This window comes from Anoplopoma fimbria, chromosome 17, assembly GCF_027596085.1.
Source record: "Anoplopoma fimbria isolate UVic2021 breed Golden Eagle Sablefish chromosome 17, Afim_UVic_2022, whole genome shotgun sequence".
Classification (NCBI taxonomy): Eukaryota; Metazoa; Chordata; class Actinopteri; order Perciformes; family Anoplopomatidae; genus Anoplopoma; species Anoplopoma fimbria.
This window is the reverse complement of record NC_072465.1, coordinates 9,483,113-9,500,313: the sequence shown is the minus strand read 5'-3', so window position 1 is coordinate 9,500,313 and position 17,201 is coordinate 9,483,113. Positions and strand designations below refer to the sequence as shown.

Sequence of the window (17,201 nt, the reverse complement as noted above, 5' to 3'; positions counted from 1 at the left end):
GACTTATGTCCAGGGGTACATCCCAAGTCCCTTAAATTGCCTCCTCGATTCCTTCGTCGTTTCCTTGTTAGTCCCGCCCACCAGGGATGCATGGACAGACGGAGGAAACCAATCGAGGAGAGAGGAAACGAGGAAATGTGTTTTAAAAGACATGAGACGTCCTTTCCTCTGTAGCATCACTTGAAGCGACGTCTGTTTCTGATGACGGCGGCCGCTGATCACAGCTGATCAGCTGTCAGTCTGCTCTAACAGCTGGAGAGAGTTTTGATTTTATGTCTGCACACATGATCACTGTACTAATATTAATAATGACACAAAGTAATCATTACTGTACTAATATTAATAATGAAACAAAGTAATCATCACTGTACTAATATTAATAAAGACACAAAGTAATCATCACTGTACTAATATTAATAATGACACAAAGTCATCATCACTGCCAGAGTAGAAATGTATTTCTCTCTGCAGCCTGTTACCTGTTTAACAAACTGCATTGAGTATTTATACTGTGTTCTGTGTATTTATACTGTGTTCTCAGTATTTATACTGTGTTCTGTGTCCTGCTCATAAGCGCAGCGCACCGATTTCTACCGGCGAAATGCGTTTGTCTTATTTATGAATTATTAACGTCTGTATGTTAAACTGGGGATCAAAACAGAAACCTAAAGATCCTCAATTGAATTAAAGAACAATTCATTAATACATTTAAAAAAATAACAACCAGAAAATAACAGATTAATCATCAGAATAATTCATAATGAAAAGAATCAGCAATGTTAGGTATTCTTTAACATTGTACGTTCTTTTCTTTCAAATCATAGTGTTTTTTGGTTATTGTATTTTGGTCTTTTTCTTGTTGTTTGTTTTCTTCGACATAGTGCATGTCTCAAACTAGTGAGAGAATGTGAGCGAACAAGCGACAGGAGAGGGAGTTCACGATCCAAGTTAGTGACTTTTGCAGTGTTGCAACCACTCGGGAATGGCACCCACAGAGCCAACATGAGCACACTTTGCCCTTATTTCTCCTTTCTCAACCTATCTGCGAGTGAGACTGTCTTAATGTCCTATTAAGATGACACAGATAGCAGTTACGTAGCATGTCTGGCTCTCAGTACATCTGATCCTGGCCCAAAAAAAACAAACACATGGAAATTATCAAAACACAGTCATTTCGTCATCTAAGGGTACACTTTGCCTTTTGGACCACTAGAGGGCAGAGCAATGTAACAGTTGGTGCTGGGATTGAGTGGACATGAGTCACTTACAACTACACTAGTAGTTTGGCTTAAAGATCCTGTTGTCTGAATGATGACAAAGATCCTGTCAGGTGCATTCCCACCCAGTTCAAATATTTGGTTAGATCTATCATACAACAGCTGTGCATGAGCTGTATTGCATATACTTGCAATTACTGTGCGACACACAAATCGTTGTTGGGAATAACCTTTTGCTCATTTAAGCTCTATTCTTTCTGCACTGTGATATCAACTACTGTATTCATTTCAGGGTGGAGTTTTTCCTTTAAGTATATGTTCATACCAGACTGAAGGTGAGCAGCCTGGGTGCTGTGTATCTGTAGGACAGGTAGATGAAAGCCAGTCTTCCTATTGTGATGGAGGCCCAGAATGTACTGTCCAGACAGCCAGCTGTCTTATGACCCATCAGCAGGGGAGGGGACACTGCGTAGGTGTAAACGAAGCCAGCATAGGAGCCCTGCAGCACATCAAACAAAGAGGGAGGTTAGCCCAGAGCAGAAGTTTCAGGGCTGACAATGTCGGCCAGAGAATTCGAGGAGAGCAATTTTTTAAATCCAAATTGCAGCAAATGAGAGTTATTTAAACTTCTGACTGTTCTGGTGAAAGTGCCAAATCAGCAGCCAGACTACACAAACTGCCTACCTCTTGTTTTTAGAACACCACCATGCATCATTTGACCTCACACAGTATCTATGCCCTACTCCTCTCCCTCTGCGCCTACAGCACGGCCTGGTATAATGGTAAGTGTTTGTGTTTTTATGTGTGTTGTGTAAGCTGGAAGTCTCACTATAATCCCATCAGTGATGAAGAGGATGGCCCCACCCAGAGCGTGGAGAATGAAGAAAGAAGCAGGTCGGCCCCGGAGTTTGGCAGGGTTAAAGCAACCAATCCAACTCCCATGACCTGGAGAGAGAGAGAGGGATACTGAGGTCGGTCGATTCATTTGAATATAGTTGATCACAAGCACACATATACGTGCATTACCTTGACCACTGTCACTGGTGGGGCTCGTGCTGGACAGAGAGTCTCTGTCAATCAGAAGTGGATTGTTTCTGGAGCAAGAGAGCAGTCTCTCATGGTACATCAAAGTGAGCACTGCTGCTGGCACTGGGAGCTGCCAGGATACACACACACACACACACACACACACACACACACACACACACACACACACACACACACACACACACACACACACACACACACACACACACACACACACAAAGAGGCTATTTGTTAACCAACTTAACAGTCAACAGTGTCCTGTCAGCTGATTCAAATTGTGATCCTCCCCTCATAAAAGAAGAATCCACGGCATCTTATCTCATCCTCTTCTTGAAACAGATTCAGTTCAAACAGAAAAAGTCGGGAGCTTATCGCTTTATCTGAGAGGCAATATCGAGGCTTATAGCCATCCAAAGAGATACAAAAAGGAGTAACAAAACTGAAAACAAAGACATAACATTGAGTGGCTCTGAAGAGCAGCAGTGTTTTTCCTTCATTATGGTAATTGACACATGTACCGTATTTTCCGCACTATAGGGCGCACTGGATTATAAGGCGCACTGTCAATGAATGGTCTATTTTCGATCTTTTTTCATATATAAGGCGCACCGGACTATAAGGCGCATTAAGCGAAACAAAACAGTCAGTCAGTCAAACTTCCTCCACTTCCGTACCATTGATTCATTAATGTTGAATTCTCTTGCAGCTGCTCTATTCCCATGTTCTACTGCGTGACTGATAGCCTTCAGTCAGTTTTCAGTCCGCATCGTAAGCGTGTCTCTTGACAGGAGCCATGTTGGGGTCCTTATACACACACACTGTAATATTATGGTGAAGCACAGTATGTATTACTCCGCGACGCTCCTGACTACGGTAGCCGTAATGCTGCAAGCGGTGCGGCTTTGTAGTTTACCAAAGTCGTACTAAAACATTTTGACAGAGCGCCGTGTACCACACAAAATCGCTTCGAGGTCAGTAAGCACAACCAGAATTAATCCATATATAAGGCGCTCCGGATTATAAGGCGCACTGTCGTTTTTTGAGAAAATTAAAGGCTTTTAAGTGCGCTTTTAAGTGCGCTTTTAAGTGCGCTTTTAAGTGCGCTTTTAAGTGCGCTTTTAAGTGCTCTTTTAAGTGCTCTTTTAAGTGCTCTTTTAAGTGCTCTTTTAAGTGCTCTTTTAAGTGCGCTTTTAAGTGCGCTTTTAAGTGCGCTTTTAAGTGCGCTTTTAAGTGCGCTTTTAAGTGCGCCTTATAGTGCGGATGTCATGGGATGCCTAAATTGTATGATTTTGCTCCATGCTTATGTTTCTGAGGTTTGGTCTATCATGTTGGCTTACAGGTACAAGAAGCCATCTGTATCATCAATTATTACATACAGCAGTGTTTAAATGCATGATAAAAAAGTTGCCTTTCAAAAAACTGTGGCACGTATTTGACTGTATTAAGAACTATTTATCATTACCACACACCCTTAGTGTAGGCAGAGCTTAAGCTTTTACAGTTTCTAGCCGAAACAGATGATGGAGCACATGTAAGACCTCTGTTAGAAAATCACTTGTGAAATTATTTTCGTTTTTTTTAGCCATGCTAGCGACGTGGCATTAGGATAGGCCGTGTCAGTTGGTCCCTAGTTGTAACAAACTGTAAACATCCATTAGATGCAAAACATGCAAACTGGAAAGAGAACCCATTAGTATAGCTCAGTAGAAAACTCTTTATGTCAAGATGCTGCATGTCATTAGTAATCTTTATTCTTAGTCCAATCAATACACATTTCTGTTTCATCAATCATATGACACAAGTAATATTGACAAGAACTCACATTGATAAGAGCCATGATCCAGAAGGCATACGACACCCGGGTGATGACCAGACCCTCTGTGTGCAGAGGATACTGGGAGATGTTGCCTATCACCGCTCCATGCCCGGCCATGCTGTTGCGGAGGTGCTGCAGGTCTGAGGATGAGGGTGAGTTGGCGGTCCAGTTGGCACCCAGGACACAGCTGTCCTCTGCCAGAAACGGATCGGCCACCAGGGGACTGACCAGAGCTCCCAGGCCTATGAAGAAATGCAAGGCCTAGGGCAAGACGTGGACATAGATCCCCTTATGATAATAGCGACAGCTCCACAAGTAATTAGGTAGTGACACTATTTTTGTTACTTTGGCTATGTACACCACCACAATGGATTTAAATAATACAATTAGTGAATGCTTTCAGTGCAGACATTCAGCTTTAGTTAAGGGGAATAGAATTACAACTGTTTTTATACATAGACCCCACATTTCAGGGTACCAAAACTAATTGGTCAAATTACTATAATATTGAAAAAGGTCTTCATATTTAATACTTTGTTGCAAATCCTTTGCTGTCAATGACTTGATTTAAGCCTGAAGCCGATAGTCATAATTTAAAACACCAGATGTTGGCTTTCTTCCCTGGTGAATACTAAACTCATGAGGGCACTGAGACTCAACCAAACAGTATTGTGCTAAAAAAGGTCATTACACATAGTCATGTGACCTATTGTTCAAATAAAAATATGGATTAGTGTAGGTTTAACTTTCTGTAGTTTCTGTACTTCATCATCATGTCAATTAACCAGAAGGAACTAAAAATATGATATTGCATAGTAGATATTTTAGTATTGCTCCACATGTACACACAGTGACATCCTTGGATACCTTCTTTTGAGCAGTACAGAACACATGCACAAACACACACACGCATTCACAGCTATTGCTAAGCCTTTTCCTCACTCTCCTCTTCTGACCTGCAGGAAGATGGCGGAGTCCTTCTGGTACAGCTTCACCAGCTGGAGGTTGGCGATCGTGTCAATCACCCCCATGGCTAAGCCGGCAATCGCCATGGCGACAGACAGCAGTAACACATGGTTACATAGCGGTATGATTGCAAACACGAAAGAGATGATGAGAGTGCAGCAGAAGAGGGCTATGAGCGAGGAAGAGAGTCTGGAGGAGACAAAAAGAGAAGACAACACCCACAGCAGTAAGCAGTATATTCAGACTGGTAAAGGCATTCCATCACTCACAGGAGTATTACTTTTTAGTCAGAGCTTTAGTTTGAATGATTTATCTTTTACTTACAAACCATATTCTTACAAAACTTGTTGTCAGTGATTTTGTTTTACAATACTGTTACTCAAACCAGGCTGACTAAAACAGGGAATTTCCAGCTTGTTGTTGCAGTAAAGTCACCTTGATGGCCTGTTATCTTTTATTTACCACACCTCCACATTATCTTCACCTTATACTCTCCTTTCATGCCAACTTTCCACTGTTCATTTGACATTGTCCCATATAACTTTTAGTTTGTTTGGGACATTTCACCCTGAGCCTGGTTATAAAAGGGCACACAAACAATGTGTGTGGGTGAGGTCAGTATCTGCAGTAATCATCAGAAGTCTGTTGGTCCACCGCTTAGTTCCAGACTAAAATATCTCAACAGCTATTACATGTTGCCATGTGATTTTATACATACATTCATAATCCCCAGAGGATTGAATCCTACAGACTTTGTCTCGCCTTTACTTTAACAAGGCCAGCAGGTCAATGTTTCGAATTATCCTGAGAAATATCTCAATATCTACTGGACAGAGCAGACTAGAACAAAGTTTTGGTACAGTGGTCCTCAGATAATTTATCCTACTTTCTTACTTCTCTTCTAGCGCCACCATTATGTTGACAGTTTATATTTTGAATGATTATGTTGCAACAGCTATGGACTCCCTTAAAATGTACTACACATAATCAAGCCCTCACCCCACAGATACATTGTTTTAACTTTAGGGATACCCTGACTTTTTCATTTATGTAGAGCGACCATCATTTGAGGGTTCAATTTGTTAAATACTTTGGTTTATGAGCACATTCCTATAAAAGTAATGGCATTCCCGTCAGCCTCAGCGGCACTTTTAGTTTATTGCTAATTAGCAAATGTTAGCATGCTAACATGCTAAACTAAGATGTTGAACTAAGCGCTGCCTCACAGAGCCGCTAGCATGCATGTAGACTCTTTTTTTAAATTCAGGACCAGGATAAGGAGAAGATTTGTCTCTCTTGAGAGTCCAATTAACAGTCTTAGTATTTTATCTTATTTTCATTTACTATATTTTACCTATTTCACTTGATTTTATTTATTTTATTTATTTTGTTCGTTTATTTGATTGTCACTTGTTATTTCATTTTGTTTCTTTGTTTAGTTTTATCCTAACGATTGTTCTTAATGTTTCTTCTATTGCATTGTTTTGCTGGCTTGTCTGTCGAAGCACTTTGTAAACCTTGTTTTTAAAAGGTGCTATACAAATAAAGTTATTATTATTATTATTATTATTATTATTATTATTATTATCAAACAGAGCATGTTGATGGCAGACTAAAAGTGATATGGATGTGAAATGGATCAATATTTATTTAACAACAAACTGGTGTGTGACCAAGGAAGGTTAATTTTCAGACCCAACCTAAGATAATGTGTTAAAAAATTACCTGACCTCACCCATGTCACTGTCCACTTCACACACTCACATTAGCACTCACGGTTGACCTGGTGCTCATTGTGTGAGGTAAGGCACAGACCTGGAACAACCAGTCCGTCATTTGAATGTTGTGGATTTGCCAGTCAAATTTATCATACAGTTAAACCTCCAAAGTTAAACGTCTCAAAGTGCTCATTAAAATACTTCAAATCGATACATTTAGTCAATCACATCAAGTATTCATCCTCAGGGGCAAAATATAGAAATGACCATAGAGAATTGGTATTACCCCAAATAAACACGTAGTTCATGTCTTATATGTAATATATGGACACATGTACTCTATGTTCCTTTTGTTTGCCAAACATTGTCATTCACTGACACAGAAGTGTACAGTATACTTACAGTTACTCCCTGTTGGAAACAATCTGTTGTAAACCTTCAATAACAGATATCCAAATAGATTATAAATTGGGATATGTTTAAAAAGTGCTGTCATCAACGATCACATATAAAGCATATTGAAAATAATATAAGGTAGAGCCTATAGTAGCCTATCAAGGTGATTAAACAAAGTTATGTGTGTGTGTGTGTGTGTGTGTGTGTTGAGCTGTTAGAGACATACTATCACGACTACAATGTCCCTGGTAAGTACCACATACTCAATTAGACTTAATAGGAATACTTTAAGAATATTTCCTTCCTTCAGATTTGATAATATCAATAAACGGTTGAGTTGCACACTGTCACCTCACCACTCACTACACCCAACTCACGTCCTCTTGAAGAGTCCTCCCAGGCTGCTGCCCACCAGCAGGAAGAACTGCTGGGAGAAGAAGACCCAGGTGATCTGCTGCAGTGTGGACTGGGTCTGACACCTCAGGTCCAGGACGGTGGGTCCCAGGAAAGCGATGCACAGTCCGAAGCTGAAGAATGCACTCCAGTAGGTGAGAGTTTGCTGCCAGCGGCGCTTGAACAGCGAGCAGATCCGCTCGTCCATCAGCGTCATGTCGGTCCCTTTTTCAGAGGAGGTCGAGCTGCGGAGGACGAACAGCTGTCAGATGCTCATTTACACCGACTACGTGGAGCTACGACAGCCGGAAATAACCAAACTCTCTCAGGAGAGACTCAGCCTGGGCACTTTCCAGTCTAGTGCCAGTTGGTCTATTGACGGACCAGGTGCTGATTGGCTGACGTCCCAAGGTACCGCCCACTGTTTTCATGGAAGAGTTTATTTCCAATTTAAGAATCAGTGGTGCAGCAAATAAATGATCAGTTCCACGCTGCTGCATGAATACTAGGTCTTTCAAGTAGAAGTAGCAGTACAACACTGTATAAATACTCAACATTTGGTTGAAGAACAGAAGCATTATCAGCCTGTGTGGCGATGAATACACTGAGCATGTTGTCTTTGTATTGACATAACTTTATTTATATATCATGCAGAGAAAAGCTGAGGTGAGGCTTTTGGAGCATATCGCCTTTGACTGTAGACCATACAAATATATTTAAGAATTTTAAAACTGTGAATTATTCATATTTTCAGTTATTTAAATAAAACGCATACATAGCTTCAGTGAAAAAGAAAATCTGTAACAATGTATTTCTTTTAGATTTTATAAACTGATCAAATGTTTTGTTTGTAAAATCTTATTAAAAGTTACTAAGTGAATAATTGTAGTGGAGTAAACCTGGCTTTAACTGGAATAACTAACTAGTAGCTCAAAATTGTTCTTAATTACAACTTTTCTTTGTTGCTTTTCATTACTTTAAATAGTTGTGATTATATCTCTTTCACCATTGTTGTATCATGAAGACAATTATTCATATGGTCCAATAGGCAAGACTTCAAAAGCTCTTTTTTTTTTCGATGTTTAAGACCCCCGACTCCACTCATTCCCAGTCTTCACTAGTTGTTACCCTCGACCCGAGAACGACTAACAAAGACATACTAGAAGATCTCAGGTCACGTTAGCATGTTAGAAATATAGGACCCAATCCCATACATGCCTTACAGGTGATGATTACATTCCTGAAATCTAAAACATACACTTATGAACATATACAGAATTAATACAACAACAATACAAACATCTCATTCCCTGTCAGTGCTGTATTGGTTCTGTTAAAAAAAATTCAGTGTGTAGAGGGTCTTAAACACAAATCAAGCAACCACTGATCTGCAGTCTGGCTTCTAAAGCATATTCAGAGCTGTTTGTAGTGGTCATTTTGTCATGGGATGCAGAGACTTGCATGATAAAGGGGTCTGCCCAGGCTGAATGAAACCTTGATCTAAAATCTGACATCTGCCAGATGTAGGAGAAGTATACAAAACCTGTACTTAAGTAAAAATAGTAATACAACACTATGAAATACTTAACAGTAAAAGTCCTGAATACAAGTCCCTCTAAAAAGTACCAGAGTATTATTGGCAAAATTCTAACAAATGTAAAAAATGTTTTTTATATATCCCTCCACTTCTGAAATGATTGATTTCGGTTGGAGTGGAGTCAATGATTAGATTAAAAAAAAACGGGAGAAACTGCACACAACATAATTTATTACAGAGTTCATAAGGGCCAACATTAAAAGACAACAACACGATGCAATATATGGGGGTAAAAGAAAGAATTAGGGATTTATAAATAAATAAAACCCAGTGTGCATCACACATCACAGGGGGGAAAAAGGGCCACCCAACCTTTGTTAGCTCACAATGATGAGGATTATCTTCAGTATAACATGCTTTTGTGTAAATGGCCACACCTCCTCTTCTTGGATTTCTATCCATTCTAAAAAGGTTGTAATTATCCAAGTCTACATCAGAATCCCTCACAGGGCATCTTAACAAAGTTTTTGAAAACGCCAGTATCAAGAAATTTCAGCTGATCCAAATTCTCACACTGGGCGGGGCTCTTAATATTAAGATGAATGAAACCTTAACCTTTCCTGCTCTTAAATCCTAAAGGATTAAGTTTGAGGTGTAGAGCAGACTTCAAAGCAGCCTCTAAAGTGATGAGTGAAGAAGACGTGTATATAGAACATTTACAGTGATGAGGTTCCTTGGGCATGCACCCGATTATTTGACTGTAAATGTCCAGCACACTGTTTAAATACAGAATGCAGGTTTTTATTCACACACAGGCTACAGAGAGCAAACAATGCTGCTCTGACAGTGCACAGTCGGCAAAGCGGACTGAGAGCTGATCCAGCAGGCGCCCAGGGCGTAGTGAGCAATTAATTGATATACTGTTATGACCCCTCACTTCCCTAGGGGTCGGTGTCCCGTTTGCTGGTTCTTTGTCTTTCAGGTTGTTGATTGCTGCTGATGAGTCACACCTGAGCATCGTAGAGTCCTGGGGTACATCCCAAGGGTACATGCCAAGGGTACATCCCAAGGGTACATGCCAAGGGTACATGCCAAGGGTACATCCCATGTCTCTTAAATCGCCTCCTCGATTCCCTCACTTGCGTCCTTTCCTTGCGTCTTAGTCCCGCCCACCAGGGATGCATGGAGAGACGCAAGGAAACCAGGCGAGGATAGAGGAAACGAGGAAATGTGTTTTAAGAGACATGAGACGTCCTTTCCTCTGTAGCGTCACTGATGACGGCGGCCGCTGATCACAGCTGATCAGCTGTCAGTCTGCTTTAACAGCTGGAGAGAGTTTTGATTTTATGTCTGCACACATGATCACTGTACTAATATTAATAATGAAACAAAGTAATCATCACTGTACTAATATTAATAATGAAACAAAGTAATCATCACTGTACTAATATTAATAATGAAACAAAGTCATCATCACTGTACTAATATTATTAATGAAACACAGTAATCATCACTGTACCCAAAAAGACACCTGAACAGGGATCTCTGCTCGCTCTCCTCCTGGGGCTCTTCCTTGGCTGACCCAGCGGCTGTTTTTTTTAGTCAATGTTATTTGTTAGTAGAATCTGTTAAATACATTTACCTATTTATTACATTTACACTCGTCTTGTCTCCTTCATGTTGCAGCCTGAGAGCCGGGTTGTAACACACACAGGCTACAGAAAGCAAACAATGCTGCTACAATGATGACAACCGCTTGTCTTTATTAGTCTTGGCACAGAGCACATGTGTGCAGACATAAACAGTGTCTACAGTTGTCAAAGCAGACTGAGAGCTGATCCAGCAGGTGCTCAGGGTGTAGTGAGCAATTCATTGATATATCATTGCCTATACAGAACAAATTTCTAAAGCCAAAAATCTTGTTCACTATTCTGTGTGATTTAGTTGACATTCAATTTCTTTTTTTTTTTGTTTAATACAACTATTCATACATTCATGTGATTCACTGTAGCATACATATTCTGATAAAACCGATTGTCTTGAAAAACAAGATGTAAATAAGATGATGGTGCATTACAGTGTCGAGGATCAACATGCATAAAATCAGACAAAAGACCTCAGAGGGGCCTTAAAACTAACACAAAGTGTCTTTGTACGGAGTCAGTCTTGCATGAAATATAAATAAAGGTATGGAAGGTGGGATGTTGTTTGAATCCTACTCCGTTTTCATTTTTATTTCTTATACTTCTTATGGTATAAGTTGTAGGAATTAAACAGAGAATGAATGGAGAGAATGGAAATTAGAAACTAAAAACTTAAAAAGAATTTCAAAAATGTGTATATAAATTGTGGAGTACAGTATCTATTATAATAATAATAATAATACATTTTATTTATAGAGCGCTTTTCAGAGTACTCAAAGACGCTTTACAGACATTTAAAATCAGCATTAAAAGCTACACATTAAAAACTTAAAACACACAGCATTAGTCAGACATTAAAAGCAGTTTTGAAGAGGTGAGTTTTGATTTCTGATTTGAACATTGAAGTTCAAATCAGTTGTATATAGTTGAGCTTATAATAGATACTGATAAAATGATTGTCTGATGGTGTCTGAAAAACAAAAGCATTTTTAAGGATTTGTGCCTGTAATGACTGTGTACAACTTCTTTATTAATGCTCTTTTAAAAATAGATTACAAAAGTAAATCATATTCAAAATTATTCTAAAGATCAGTAAACATTGGATCATGGTGTTATAACTATTGGTGTTGCTATACTTTAGGTACTGCTGCCTCTTATCACCAGCTGTGCGATAATATTAAAATCTAAGGTGATATACAGTACAGACACGCAGTAGACCCAATAGCACCACCTTGTGTCCATCTATGCTACTGTACATCAGCCCATGTACTGTAACCTTCAAGAACTAAATCATATCATCATGATTATCTACATAAGAAGCCGAAGAAAAAATGCATTAACCAGACAAAGGTGTGCCAGAATTTCAATATATTTATTTATTCATTAATTAATCAATTATTCAATCAATTATATGCGTGTTGGCAGTCACATTACATTCAATTTCTCATTTCATAATAATTTGGACAAATCACACAAAATATCACATCTCATACAAAATCTAAACTTATCTTTTATAAAACATTTAGACATCTGAAGGTATTTTTTCTTTATTTAATCTTAAATACAGTGTTCTATATTTTTGTAACGGCATAAATCTCACTGAGAAAGATGAAAACATCTGTTAAAATACATATATTTATATATTATTTATTTTTCATTACAGTATTTAAAATAGCGTCATTTACCACAACTAAACACACATTAATACTTCTGCCACTGAGGGAAGAAAGGGGGAGGTTTGGAAGTGTAACATCCACAGCTCTACATCCCTCTGAGGTCCCAGCAGGTTTATCCTAAATTTCTCTCCCTGTTGGATTCACCTTGGCTTGCACTCACTGACAGGTGAACAGAGGTTAGAATGGTCACAACATGATTCTTCCATCAGCTCAAGTCACTTTAAGAGGTAGAAAAATCTTTCGGGCATTGTGTCCCTTCACTCAGACACAAGCATATCCTCCCCTGACCTTCACAAACACAGCTCTGGAGTGCTTCAGGGGTTCAAAGCTTGGCTTACGAGGGCAACTAACACACTCTGCTTTTGAGGGACAAACCAACAGCTCTGGTTACTCAGCCTGCCTAGTCCCACTCCCAGGGAGTCAAATACAAACGCTTGGTCAGTAGGCCTCGTAGTCTTGATACCATGAAGGCACCCTTTAGCGTCTGTATGAGACGCACCAGGCTCTAAACTTACTCCAATGTAAACCCATCCGCGGGATTATTAGACGCCCGGATCAACAGTCATAGCATTAAGAGTGAGATACTACGCTAAAGGAGTGAGGGAGGGGTAGTGGATCGGTCAAACAAACACAGGACTTTTACTCAGGGGACCAGTGTTGGTGTCCTGCATGAAACCAAATGTTCTGTTATTTTTACTAAAAAAGTTATGTTACTGGACGTTACATCTGTGTCTTTAGTTACTTAAGACGTACTCATTTGAACCCAAACCAAAATCTTTTTTCTTACCCTAGCCAAGTAGTGTTGTTGCCTACACCTAACCACATCTAACCATGACCTTTTCACAACATGAAGAATTTTTGTTGCCTCAACCTAACATAACCATTTCACAACGGCAAGGATTTTTGTTGCCTTTATCTAACTGCGACCGTTTGTTGCCTCAACCTAATCACATCCATTTTCCCAACATGAAGTATTTTTTTTGCCTTAACTATACCTCATTGTTTCACAACATTAAGTATTTTTGTTTCCTTTACCTAACCTGCAAACCTTCTGCGTTAAGATACAACACGAAAGGCTGCCGGCGCTTCTGCCCAAGAAGCATAGAATGATGTAGAGAGGACATCACGTTGGGTTACTGCTAAGCATCTCTACCTCTGTCTTCCATGAACAGTCTCAAAGCATCATTCATTTGCTCTTACTTGATGTGCTGTTCAGTTCTGTAGATCCAATCAACCTAGAAAGTGCTAAAGCAAAGGCAACTGTAGACTTGCAGCAGATCACTTTAAGACAGTTCGCCTCTCATCCTAAAGTCTTCCTCAGCTCTGACTGACTGGTTGGGGAGTGCAAGGCATTTGACCTCTGTCGGGGCATTCAAACATCCAGCGTTAAATTCACATGTGGATCAGTTGGCAACATGCGAGTGTCCACTGACTGACTGGGAATATTCACAAAAGGGAGTAAGGGCAGAGGAATGTGCAGCGTAGCCACGAGCCCCCATCACTTTTGTGCCTGCAGATCAATTCATCTTCTATGGCATACAGTATGCATAACCTCTGGGCTTAGTCACAAGGGACTATGAATGACATTATATAAGGAAGGTTTGAAAGTTTCACTTATGCACATACAAATACTTTCTAGTTTTTCCTAAGTTATACTGTCTGTATGAACTTTTATAAACTGCCTATAGGGGCCCTACAGCCAAAAGATGCTCCCTCGCAATAGGTGCAATAGAGCTGTGCAAAATACAAGGGGTAGCGGTGAGTACTACCGAGAGAAATTTGCTACTAGAAAGTACTTGTAAGACATACTTTCCCACTTTTCTGGTTCTAGGGTTAAGGGGTTTTGGTTCAATGATATTTTGAAACCATATAAGGTAAGACACAAAGGGAAAGGAGCAGAGGACACTTCTGGTTTGTGCAAATAGGAGACTAAGAAATACACACACTCATGGTGAGTAATTTACACACACAAAGCAAATGCCTCATTGGCTACACTAGATCAAATATCAATTCAACCACAAAGCCAAAATTTCATGCACAGTTTACTAAGGCAACTTCAAAAACTGTATTGAATGTCAGCTCCTAACACTGTATGGAACAAAACCCCACACTGAGTTGAAACACGGTGGCGCTGTAGCAAGGCAAGTCCGTCACATGATTCCACTTTACAACGTTTTATATCCATGATGAAGTCAGCTAGGTTCAATGTTTGTTTAATGTGGGTAGAATTAGTGGAAATGAACAGTGTACTACTACTTCAGTGTTTGTAATGCTTGTGTATATATAACTTCAAGACTTCCGGTTGACATAACCCACCCATAGCTGCCATATTGGTCTTTGACAGGGAAATTATCATTTCATCGCAGATAAATTGTTTAAATTACGCTAGCTTCTTTGCTAGCTGGCATAACATGGTTGCTTACTGTCATTAGCTCCATATATTATGCATTAGCTAATGTACTGTCAAAGGTTGATTCTTTATTTTTCAACCATTGGTTAGCTTGGTTATACTGTTAGCTAATTTATAGCTAACAACTCTTAGTTATTAAACAATTGCCTGTTAGCATGCAAGGCCTTAGCTTCTATTGCCTTTCTGTTATTTCAGCAACCTGTGGGAACTTTGGGGCCTTTTATAAACTGTTAGTTTTAGACTTAATATGTTTAAATTTGACTTCTTTTATTCCAAAATAATACATTTAATCTTCAGCATTAATCTTCCAGATGTTTACTCCTGGCAATAATGAAAAGTCTTTGAATCCCCAGACTTTCATTTTAGGAAATAAAATTGACATAAAATGCAATTAATGGAAAATAGAATAATAGAAGCCCTCTCTTTGGATTCTTGTCCTAATTTCGGAGTGCTATGATAGGTGCTTTTGAAATGTTTTACGATTCGGAAAGGCCACTGGATACTAAAACCAGTGTAGAGAGTGTAAGCTACATTTTGGTGTAGCAGCCCAATCACCAGGAAGAAATGTTGGTGTGAACGATTTGCAAACCACAGATATGTTGAATTATGTGGACATTTTTTCATTTGGTCAGAGCAAGTAACATAGTACATCAAGCACCTTGCAGAGCAAGTGACGAATATCAGAGAATGTAACAATCAGTATATCAAGCTAGAATAACGAGCAAAGTTACGTAAGAAAGTCCGCTGAGGGTGGGTGTTATTTATTTACTGTAGTTATGTTGTTAAGGTTGTTATTTCGTTACATTACGGAATTTTTTACTCTGTTACCTTACATTGTTAAGTTTTATGTCTATCTTATTACATTACAATCACAGTACTTCCATTTAGGAGACCACTGTTTGTGACCTGTGTGAAACCAAAATAAATGTTGACTTTACACTTGTTATTTAGTTATGTTATGGTTATGGTAGTTATGTTTTTAAGGTTGTTACGTTACTCCATTTGTTAGGTTACGTTGCTCATATTTTAACCTGCGATCTTCTTTCTAACCATAACCAAGTAGTTTTGTTGCCTGAATCTCTCCAATCATTTCACAGAGTGAAACAGGTGACATTGTGCTTTTTCTGCAAGTGTCATATGAGGCTGATATGAAACAAATTAATTAAATGTATTTTTTGTTTAGAAATGTCGAGGTTCAACGTATCCCTTTGGTTTGCAGAAACATACAGTGCCAACATCTTTCTCTGGCGACTGGGTTGTGTAGAAACACAACTAAACTTTAGTTCTATTAGCTCTGTTAGTTTTATTTGGAAACAAGCTGATTCCATTAGACTTTACTTTTAACTGAACTGACTTCCACTTGCACCACAACCCTTCTGTCTGTGCAACTGAGACTGGATGATGGTTCCAGATGTGGTAGCTACCTTAAATGGCTAGAGCCCTGGGTATGCTCTGGATGGATATTACACAAACTTGCGCATATGTGTATGCAGAGAAGCTTTATTTAGGGCCCTTATGGTTGAGATATCGAGTTAAAATGCATGGGTGTGTGTCAGCAGGATAAATAAATATCTGTTGTGTGCAACTAAGTAATGGCTGCATGTTCAGTGTCGCTGATTGTGCAAATGTGTGCAAATATGTACTGTAGGCTATGTGCGTGGAGGGAGAGTGTATCTCAGCTCAGTCAAATGCAGTACAAGTATATTTCCAGAAACCACGTGTGTCTCCATGGTCAGCTGCCTTGGAAATGAGTGAGTCCACATGAGTTTGTTTGTACATGCAGGTGAGCATGCTTGCAAATGTGCTGAGCTGTGTTGGCCTTTGTGCTGTGGTCTGAAAAGGCAGCTTCCCGTCTCTGCGTGGCTCTGATCCTCCCCTGTGACCATTAGAAGATGCTTTGCCTTCGGCTCTTTCCTCGACCTGCAAAGTAGCAAATTTGAGCGTAAACACTTGCTGATTACTCAGTGTTTGAAGGCACCAATTGAAACAGATGATACAGTATATTTTTCTTGGAAGCAATAACTCATGCTTTTATCTTAAAATACCTTTTCCCCTTGTAATCTGTATTGGTTAGGTCTTAAATATGTATATATGCCAACCAAGGGAAAATAAAGTCATAGCTAGACTTATCAAGTATATGAAGTGCTTATTCGAGTATATAAATGGGTGATGGTAATCTGCATTGAGAAAACTTCTTGTTTATTTCAATTTTCTTTCAGTTCCTCTGAGACTCTTATCTGTGGTATTGTGTCACAGTGAACAAAGTCAGCATGCTAGCTTCTTGCAGAGCTTTGCTAATTAGCAAAGTACATCTGCAGACACGTCAACATTTCAGATGTTGCGGTCTGTAACAAAACAGAGCTGCATTTATATCGGTTTCAT

The 17,201-nt window shown here is 39.4% G+C and overlaps 2 protein-coding genes across 2 annotated transcripts in view; both read right to left on the bottom strand.

Annotated features, from left to right (window-relative positions):
* The window catches only part of mfsd4aa (major facilitator superfamily domain containing 4Aa), a 69,989-nt gene extending 62,141 nt beyond the window's left edge, over positions 1-7,848 (bottom strand). The window contains exons 1-6 of the mRNA XM_054617021.1: positions 7,538-7,848; positions 5,037-5,235; positions 4,087-4,341; positions 2,244-2,373; positions 2,047-2,162; positions 1,543-1,716 (exon numbers count right to left, since the gene is read on the bottom strand). Of these exons, the coding sequence (XP_054472996.1) occupies positions 1,543-1,716; positions 2,047-2,162; positions 2,244-2,373; positions 4,087-4,341; positions 5,037-5,235; positions 7,538-7,770 (1,107 nt within the window). The 5' untranslated portion in view covers positions 7,771-7,848. The remainder of the gene's footprint in view (positions 1-1,542; positions 1,717-2,046; positions 2,163-2,243; positions 2,374-4,086; positions 4,342-5,036; positions 5,236-7,537) is intronic.
* A 4,264-nt stretch (positions 7,849-12,112) lies between these two features.
* Positions 12,113-17,201, bottom strand: part of cdk18 (cyclin dependent kinase 18) — a 48,023-nt gene continuing 42,934 nt past the window's right edge. Inside the window, 1 exon segment of the mRNA XM_054616728.1 lies at positions 12,113-16,739. Coding sequence (XP_054472703.1) covers positions 16,705-16,739 — 35 coding nt within the window. The 3' untranslated portion in view covers positions 12,113-16,704.